The 9,705-nt window shown below is 37.7% G+C and overlaps 1 protein-coding gene across 7 annotated transcripts; it reads left to right on the forward strand.

Moving 5' to 3' along the window:
* Positions 1-659: 659 nt before the first annotated feature.
* LOC149145722 (inositol oxygenase 1-like) lies at positions 660-5,158 on the forward strand. Of its 7 annotated transcripts, none has more exons than XM_089447080.1 (10): positions 660-1,374; positions 1,502-1,600; positions 1,817-1,897; positions 1,994-2,227; positions 2,529-2,597; positions 2,804-2,844; positions 3,035-3,103; positions 4,307-4,366; positions 4,569-4,621; positions 4,750-4,774. In XM_089447080.1, the coding sequence occupies exons 1-6, from the start codon at positions 1,309-1,311 to the stop codon at positions 2,834-2,836; spliced, it is 582 nt and encodes a 193-aa protein (XP_089303206.1). In that variant the 5' UTR covers positions 660-1,308; the 3' UTR covers positions 2,837-2,844; positions 3,035-3,103; positions 4,307-4,366; positions 4,569-4,621; positions 4,750-4,774. The 7 variants fall into 7 exon arrangements, with proteins under 7 accessions (XP_089303206.1, XP_089303205.1, XP_089303208.1 ...); XM_089447078.1 differs by having other exon boundaries at positions 661-1,374; positions 2,804-2,884; XM_089447079.1 differs by lacking the exons at positions 4,569-4,621; positions 4,750-4,774 and adding an exon at positions 3,224-3,374 and having other exon boundaries at positions 4,307-4,365.
* Positions 5,159-9,705: the final 4,547 nt, after the last annotated feature.

Consider the following 9,705-nt stretch of genomic DNA (forward strand, 5'->3'; position numbering starts at 1 on the left):
AGGAAAAAAAATGGGAATGAATTGATTGAAGCTTATGAATAGAAACCTCCAGGCAAAGCCCTACCTACTGAGCAATTCTTAGTACCTTATTCCTTTTGTGGGCTAGCTCTGGTAGTAGCTTTCTGTCTAGCTCACGAGAGTTGCTTTCAGGTATGGCGGCCTCTATGAACTACCCCTTTACTTTAGTTACTTTTTCACCTGCTAGAAGAACTAGATCTGGTAGTGGAGCCCTGTATCTTCACCTTGTTTCAGACAAGATTTCACATTAGTGGAGCTGCTTGCTGCTTTTGAAATAGATCTTGCTAGGAATAAAGGGCATATGAAAAACTTACCTAGAAGGCTTGATGACGACACTGATATCATGGTGGATTGTTAGGATTGCAAGATCTTCATGTAGTTAAGAAGTCCCTCCTCTTTGACGGCAAGATCTTCATGTAGTTAAGAAATCCCTGCACAATAACACCATATTTTATGCGGTCAAATGTCAAGTTGTCAATATCAATCTTACCTCATGTCAATAGGATGTTTAATCTTAAACGGTTGCCATTAGAGAGTCCTGGATCTCTCTGCTCTTCTCTGAAGGCATAGAATTTGTTGTCTAACAGCGCAAAGAAAGCCATTCACTTAAGCCATTCAAAGAAGTTGTTCACTCACTTCACATATAAGCCGTTCACAACATCACCTACCTACTCCCAAGTCATTAACTGCACGAAGCCATTCAAATAAGCCATTAACTCAAGTGGTTCACCCACTGCACACAGAAAGTGGTTCACCCGCTGCGCACAGAAGCCATTCATTCACTGCATGAATTGTGCAGGTAACGCGACACTTGGTATCCATGCGGTAGCATGAAGTCCAGCGGTCCAGCTGTGGCGACTTTTATATATTTATATATTCTAATTGTCATATTATTTTATTTAATAATTTTTTATATAACTTTTAATTATTCGTTTTTTCTTTTTATTACTAGCCTGTTTATTACCACGTCCAGTCTCTTTGCTAATCTAATTGAAATTCATAGCCTTCATTCAGGCCTCTCCAAAATATGTTGATGTCTAGAAACTACGTTACGTTTTCTCATTGTCTGACTTCTTGCATGGCTAGTTTTTCAGGGTTATCTGGTTGGAAATGGAATTACAGATGAAGCATTTGACAGCACACAGGTGCCTTGCCCTGCTGTGGTAAATTGCAATACACCCTACGTATTTGAAACCAGTTTTATTTGCAGTATAGCAAATTTGTATCGACTATTTTCTTTTAGGCTTTTGACAACTGACATATGCAATAAAAGAGGAGGGTTTCCTTCATATGTGTTGTATATTGTCTATGACAGAAAATGCAGCTGGTATTAAGTACCCAACCTTGAACCTTAAGGTCAAAACTCTTTGCTAATCTAATTGAAATTCATAGCCTTCATTCAGGCCTCTCCAAAATATGTTGATGACTAGAAACTACGTTACGTTTTCTCATTGTCTGGCTTCTTGCATGGCTAGTTTTTCAGGGTTATCTGGTTGGAAATGGAATTACAGATGAAGCATTTGACAGCACACAGGTGCCTTTTGCACATCGAAAGGGACTTATTTCAGATGAATTATACCAGGTGTGTACCCTGCAACAGCAAAATAAGATACCATAGAATCATAGGCACAATTTTTGTATTCTTCATACAAGGATGGTAGTTCTAAGGATGCCATTTGACTACTAGTCTAATATGGTATTATTTTACGAGTTGTTTACTGTTATGTTTAGAGAATTTAAATCAGTTGGCATTTCAGCAGGTGTTGAATATAGAACTTCTCCATACTTGTTGCTGCAGGCAGTAAAGGAGACTTGCAATGGTAGCTATTCGTATTCCACCAATGCTTCTTGTCAATCGAAGATATTAGAAGTGTGGGAGGTAATGCTTGTAGTCCACTCGAGTCTCCTTTGCTAAATTCAGGACATTACATTATTCCTTGGAAAATTAGTCCTGATTTGGCATTTTGAAAAACAGGTTTTGAACGGAACCAACAGAGGCAATATTCTTGATCCGGTTTGTTACACACATAGCCTAGGTAGTCGATCAAGAATTCTAACCAAGAGGTACGAAAAATTAGAAATATTTGATCAGTTTCTTGGGTCAACGAGCAGAATCTCTAGTCATGGTTGTTTTACAAAATCCTCTGAGGACGGATGTCTGACAGTTCATCTACAACTTGGTTACCAGGATAGGCCATGCCCTGCTGTGGTAAATTGCAATACACGCTACGTATTTGAAACCAGTTTTATTTGCAGTATAGCAAATTTGTATCGACTATTTTCTTTTAGGCTTTTGACAACTGACATATGCAATAAAAGACGAGGGTTTCCTTCATATGTGTTGTATATCTCAATATATAAGGCCTTCCAACTGAACAGCTAGGATTTGAAAAGGAAAATTATTAAATTCACATTTCTTTGGTTTGTTTTCTGGCGGAGGAGAATAGAGGTTTTGGATTTTGATTTTGTAAATTTAACTATTGGTATTCGACTTTCATACTGTAAAACAGGACAAATATTTACTTTCGGACATTTGGGCAAATAATCCCTATGTCAGAAAAGCAATTCATGCGCAATCGGTATCCACTTTAACCTTGTCCTAGCTAGTTAATTTTCTTCTCGTCTTTTTATCATGGCCAATTCAAATCATTAGTAAAAGAGTTTCAGACTTAAGCTTAGAAGGTCATAACACTGTCCAGGGTTATTACTTTAGGCTTTTGACAACTGACATATGCAATAAAAGAGGAGGGTTTCGTTCATATGTGTTGTATATTGTCTATGACAGAAAATGCAGCTGGTATTAAGTACCCAACCTTGAACCTTAAGGTCGACTTATTTCCTTATTGTAACGTTGATATGCTTTTGTGTAAAGTTACACATTTCATCCCCTTTTTCATAATTGCAGTTGTTATAATTGATCTTTTCTAATACATTCTACTTTTTTCATAATTGCAGTTGTTATACTTGATCTTTTCTAACACATTCTACTAACAGAATGGTTCATACTGCAAAACAGGACAAATATTCTCTTTCGGACATTTGGGAAAATAATCCCTATGTCAGAAAAGCAATTCATGCGCAATCGGTATCCACTTTAACCTTGTCCTAGCTAGTTAATTTTCTTCTCGTCTTTTTATCATGGCCAATTCAAATCATTAGTAAAAGAGTTTCAGACTTAAGCTTAGAAGGTCATAACACTGTCCAGGGTTATTATAAGATGTAGTTACATCAGATCCTCCTCTGTCAGAATCAAAGAGTCATATAAGATCCTTTAGCCAGGATCTTTCTTCAAACTCAAAAGCTAGCACTTGGGAAGAGTTGTTTTCTAATTCCCCTGTTTCGACTCTCTCTCTCAGGTATGCTTCTGTTTCTCAGTCTGATTCTCCTTTTGTTCTTCTGTTTAGGCTAGGCCCGGTATAAATGTGTTGTCTTTATTCTTTCATTAATCTATCTTTCTGTTCCTTGGGTCCTCCTTCGGACAGTCCTTGAAGAAGAGGTTATTGTAAGCGGAAAGGATCTTTTGGAAAATCTGCTGACATTTTAGATGGCCATGAGTTTCCACCAATCTTTACTCTCCAGTTTGGCTTCCCCTCTTTTGCCATGAGAAGAACTTCAAGTGATGTTCATTTAGTCTCAAATGGGCAACACCCACAAGGGCCATTCCGAATGTATAGCCAAATGCAGAGGGTATCCCCACACCATTTCTTTGTCCTCAGTATGCAGGGCATGCATATCCATTGAACTCTGGTTTGTAGTGCATGCAGTTTGAAGTTTGGAATGTAGTTTGCAAGAAGCTGGTGAGATACTAACCATATAACTTAACTGCATAGGGAAAAATGTTACGCTTGGCTAGGCTAGTTTTATGTTGCTATCTGAGATACATGAAAGACCTAGCTGTGCAGAATCCCTTTAAAACAGAAAATTTTTGCGAGACTCAAGACTGGTGGTGCTGGGTCACCCTAATTCTTCCATCTAAGATGTTGTGGTGCACAGCAAAATATTTCCTTTCTTATACTATATCCTCATCATCAAAACCTCAAATAGAACACCTCCTACAAACAGCAGAGGCTATTCGTAAAGATTACCCAAATGAAGATTGGCTTCATTTGACTGGCCTCATCCATGGTATGAGTTGCACCCCATCTAACTCTTTGAATACTAACTTGTGCAGCAAACCAACTGAGATTAGTTCAACAATAATCTATTTCAGTATATGTCATAGGATTATACTTCTAGTTGAGTTGTGATTGAGTTATAGATGAAATTGTGATTGAGAAAATGCATGCAGATCTGGGCAAGGTACTACTGCATCCTAACTTTGGAGGGGAGCCTCAATGGGCAGTTGTAGGTGAGAGCTCAGTGAACATTACCCACTGTAAAATGAAATGGAATGTATCCATCATTTACATCTCTCATGCATTTAGCTTCCTAAAGAGTCCTGAATGATATTTTAGTTATAATTCGCAGATGCTGGATTGTTCTGGGCAATGGACTGGATTGGTTGTTAATCATGTCTAATAAAAAAAACTTGCATATTTGAATTTATACAGGTGACACTTTTCCTTTGGGATGCCCTTTCAGTGAAACCATTGTTCACCACGAGGTAATGTATATCTAGCTTCTCTGTTCATTTTGCAACTTGGTATTTTTCTGAAAAACTTTGTTCTTGGTCCATTGCAAATTTCTTGTAATTACCAATGATTAAAAGGTCTTTCATATTGTTGTGTGTAGTTTTTCAAGGACAATCCAGATTTTGACAACCCAAAATACAACACCAAAAACGGGGTGTACTCTGAAAAATGTGGGCTGGACAACGTTCTTATGTCATGGGGTCACGATGAGTACATGTACCTGGTAATATACTTTCAGAAAATAAGCCAACATATCACTTCATTTCATGCCTACATAGAATGTTTGATTGTTTTATTCATTGATGGATTGAACAGGTTGCTAAAATGAATAACACAACATTACCTCCTGCAGCTCTCTTCGTCATAAGATTTCACTCTTTCTACCGTAAGCAAAACAATATCTCATTTTCTTTGTAAACCTGAAAGTTCTGATTTGACTGGACTAATAACACATCTAATGGATGGTGTATTTTGTTACAGCTTTGCATCGTATTGACAATTGAGTGAATAATTTCAGTAAGGAACTGCAAATTTTCAATTATTTTAATAACATGTGAATTTGAATCTTACACAAAACTCTCTTGTTTTTCTTTGCAGTGAAATTGTCCCCTCACTATCCCACTGGCTCTTGCAAATCCAAGCTATAAAGAATGATTCAATTCGATTTCTTTCTGCCACATCTTCAAGGAACAAAACTCTCAAGTGGACCTCCTATCTAGGAGGGGGATCTCCTTGCTCTTTGGACTGATTAGATGTCAATGCATTGATCAGGGATCAGTCATCTCTCTATTGTTCATTTTGTTCTAGGTAAAAATAGAGATTGATATGATCCTGCAACTGGAAAATGTTGTTGTAACTATTGGCAACTCAATGAAACTGAAGCAGGCTACTAATATTTTGGACTCTTGTATCAGTTGAATTGACTTAATATCCACTTGAAACATTTTTTTTACTACTGTTTGATCTGAATGACTATGCTGACTGCTTTTTATCAAATACCACCATATTGGCTTAAACATACATTCCTATTAATTTAGATACTAGCGAATCACCTGGCACTTTTTGATACTAAACCAGATTGTTGGTTCACTGGACATTGTGGGATCAGTGAAAACTCCGCCAACAAAGATTTCTGATGAATTCAGGCGACCTGTTAAAGTATGGTCCTCTATCTTACCATAACTAATTAACAACCTTAATTACTCATATCTATGTATCTATGCTTACAGCTATCCAACATTCAATATTGCTGCAGGTGATACACCCATTGCAAGATTTGAATTTAAATTGCTTTCCAATATACCACCTCCCTTCAATGTCGTTTAGCTGAGTGAATAAACATGACCAGGCTTATTTACCAGGTTATTGAGCTATTAATACGCGGGATAATATATGTTATATGTTTATGGTTGGATACTGTTTCGATTCAACAGTGCCCATATATTGCTTTAATTTCTTTAATATAGGTTCAATAGACTTGGAAGTATTGCTCCAATTTATTTATGGCTCAATAGACTTGGAACTATTGAAATATTGCTTGCCAATAAACATGAGCTGAAGTTGCAACTGTCTCTCCACATGGATTCAACCCTATCCTCTGCTTAACGTACGATGCACACGAGCTTCTGTACAGTTTGTCAGGTATGCATTAAAGGCCTAATTGACTGAGTCACTTCTCATTCCATTGAAAGAAGCTATTCCCATTTCATTTATAGAAGCTAAGGCAACGTTTAAAAAGTTGTGAAACAGACCTCTGGCCATTAAAACATACATGTTTCAGGTTGCAACAACGTCTTATTTTTCCTACTGTCTGTGTAACCCTAGGCCTTTGTACAACATAGGATGCACACATGCATGTTGTGCACTTTTTCAGGTACGCATTAAAGGTCTATATCCTATATGTTGCTGTATAGATACATTCTATGTTTCCATATTAGCTTAGAGCTTTATAAGGTTGGTATTCAGCTCCATTATGGAGATAAGCATAGTGAGTGTTAGACATACCTGTACCCATTGAGCTATGAAACACATTGGCTTGTTACTCATCAATATGAGCTTAGAGGTTGTGATATCATGCAAATAAGGCACATACACGAGCTTGGTTGATTCAAACACAGCTTCTATACCCATACGTCTTACCTATGATCTCTATTGATTCGGGATAAAGAGTGGTGAGTAATGTGATATCCATACTTGATTAGTCAGATAAGCATTAGATTAGTGCTATTCCCATTGCTTAGACCATTGTTGTTGTTGCATATTACTGGGTTTCCTGTATTCGATCACAACTCTCATACGTAAATCACTACTAGCAACAGGTCAATGGTAATAGGGTAACATAAACCTAGCCTCACCTGTTAATCATTGTCTATTATGGTTCCACATTCAGTGTTGACCAGTATTGTCTAGTCCTATTTGCTTAGTCAATCCAGAAGTTTGATATAAAATTATACAGAAGGATGTTTTGTATAATGTTCAAGAAAGCCTATAGGACACATAACATTCAAGTACGACTCAATTGTATGATACGACTCAATTGTATGATAACAATGTCTCAGACAGTTGTGGCATATGTTTTGCCTTACTGTCTTCTATAACAGCAGCATATTTAATCTACCGCAACAGGCTCAAAGGGGCTATCTTCAAGAAATTTGGCTGGTTAAGATGCTCTTCTTGTGGGCACACTGGCCACAGCCACCTAATTTCGCATTTACTACTGCCGCCACATCCATCATTCCATATGCTATTTGCTCCCCATGTCAGATCGATCACCTAATTGCACCGATCGCTCACTTAACGTAAGGTTTTCGTTTTATGCCCATCATTAAATACTGGCCTGCTCCAATCTGATCTTCAAGTATTTCAGCTCCATTCCAAATCAATCCGTATATGTACTTATTTCTGCACCTAGATATTGACATAGATCTCCTGTCTAGCCAATTGTTTATTAGAATAGCTTCGACCCAATCTACCACCAAGATTGCCCGATGTCAGATACATCACCTAATTTCGCATTTACTTCTGCCGCCACATACATCATTCCATATGCCATTTGCTCCCCATGTCATATCGATCACTTAATTGCACCGATTGCTCACTTAACGTAAGCTTTTCGTTTTATGCCGACCATTAAATACTGGCCTGCTCCATCCGAGCTTCAAGTATTTTAGCTCCATTCACACTTAAAACCAGCTTACAAACACGTTGAACTTTTTTATAAATTGGCCTCTTCTGCACCTGGATATTCACATACATCTCCCCGCTTCACATAACATGGAATCCATTAGCATAAGCCAACTTACTCAACTCGCGGCATTGTTTCTCTTAGCACTTGTTCTCATGGCTCTTCTGATTATTGACATCGTAAAAGTCGAAAGACAAAGAAAAAAGAAACCAAGAAAACAATAACATCTCTAACGAAGAGCATATGAAACTACAACAAGTAATTCTGAATCTCAAGCCTATTTTTGCATTATTTTACGCATTGTCTTATTTCCCCGCTTCCTTCTCTGTTACAGGTGTACGACGGATGCTTCAAATATGCATTTGGGTCTGCCATGGTGGTGCAACTCGCATTTTTTATGCTTCTATCGTCTCTGCTCGGATGCCGGTCTAATGTCCTAATTGTTAGCATTCGTGCTTGTCTTGTATTCTTCACATGTTACAGTCTGTCATAAGAAATGCTTATTTTCAAGGTCAAATGTAAGCTTCACGGCGGTTTTCATGTTACTCGTGTCTTGAATTGATGATGATTCTCTGCAAGTTAGTTATTCAATAATGTTCAGATCTTTGGTATATAGTGCTCATGTGACTATTTCTATTGCAATTGTGTGATTTTGGGCTAGCAACATAAACTGGTGCATTGTTTTGAAATCCCTCGATTTATGTATTACTGAAACTGGTGCAAGCCCAAAACTTCAATAGATGTTGCAACATCTCCTGAGTTGGCACAATAGGCTTGTGGATGACCCTTTCCAGTAATATATCATGTAATATTGCAGGCCATAGTTAATGAAACAGCTCGAGTTTATTTGGAGGAGCTCGTGTTTGATCCCTATTTCATTGATCTGTTCTACAGTCTTACACTCTTTCTTGTTTACTATTTTGACATTTATCATTGCCTGTTGTCTGAGTTTCAGAAGAAGTTGACGCAGTCTCTACTTACAGGTCTTATCAAAACACCGATATAGCAACCCCCCTATATACGTTACCGAAACTGGTACTTCAGCCTTGACATTTATTGAAGAAGAAGAAATATTTCTATATGTTTTCTGAAAAGTACCCTTGTTACACTTGCATCTGTTCCTTGAGACTTAGTAGTTAATTAATTGATTCGACAAAAAAGCAGGAGAAGCAAGAGCATATGAACCAATGGCCCTTTTCATAGCTTACATAGCCACATTACCTTTTCGAAAGTGTTTTAATGAAGCTAACTAAGCTTAACCTATGTAAGGTTGAGAATAGCAGCATGCTTCTTCCTAACTGTCAGTTTACCGATCAATTGCAGATGCATACGCCAACTTTTGAATTTTGTTCCACTACACTATATGCAGGTACAGAGCCCAGTAGTGTAGATGCATCAAGCTAAGAATGGGTATCTTGCAAAAAAGCTTATTGGAGCCCAGCTCAACACAAGTTGCATCAGGAGACAGCAGTACTGAACATAAAGGTATGCCCTTGATACAAACAGCTCAACACAGGTTGCATCAGGACACAGCAGTACTGAACATAAAGGGGAGTGCAAACGCTGTGATCAATTGCAGATGCATACGCCAACTTTTGAATTTTGTAATCTGTATTTAACTTGGTCCAGGCTTTACTTGTTTTGTCTTCCTGGCTGGCTGAGAGCCCTGTACCTTTACTTAGGCTTCGGAGGGACTCACTATACAGGATTGGCAGAACTAGTAGATCTTTAGCCCTAGACCTTAAATGTTAACTTCATGCAGGGACTCGCTGCCTCGCAGCTTCCCTTGTTTAAAATATATATTAATTAAAAAATACTTATATTAAATGGATTTTTTGAAATATATATTAACAAAAAAAGTGTAGAAACATG

The sequence above is a fragment of the Pinus tabuliformis genome, chromosome X (assembly GCF_031772625.1).
Source record: "Pinus tabuliformis cultivar Carrire ecotype Pingquan chromosome X, CPIR1, whole genome shotgun sequence".
Classification (NCBI taxonomy): domain Eukaryota; kingdom Viridiplantae; phylum Streptophyta; class Pinopsida; order Pinales; family Pinaceae; genus Pinus; species Pinus tabuliformis.

Coding starts and splice junctions, on each gene's coding strand:
- LOC149145722 (XM_089447076.1), top strand. CDS start 3,855: ATGTTACGCTTGGCTAGGCTAGTTTTATGTTGCTATCTGAGATACATG. Junction 4,144..4,306: donor TTTGACTGGCCTCATCCATG/GTATGAGTTGCA, acceptor AAATGCATGCAG/ATCTGGGCAAGGTACTACTG. Junction 4,873..4,964: donor ACGATGAGTACATGTACCTG/GTAATATACTTT, acceptor TGGATTGAACAG/GTTGCTAAAATGAATAACAC.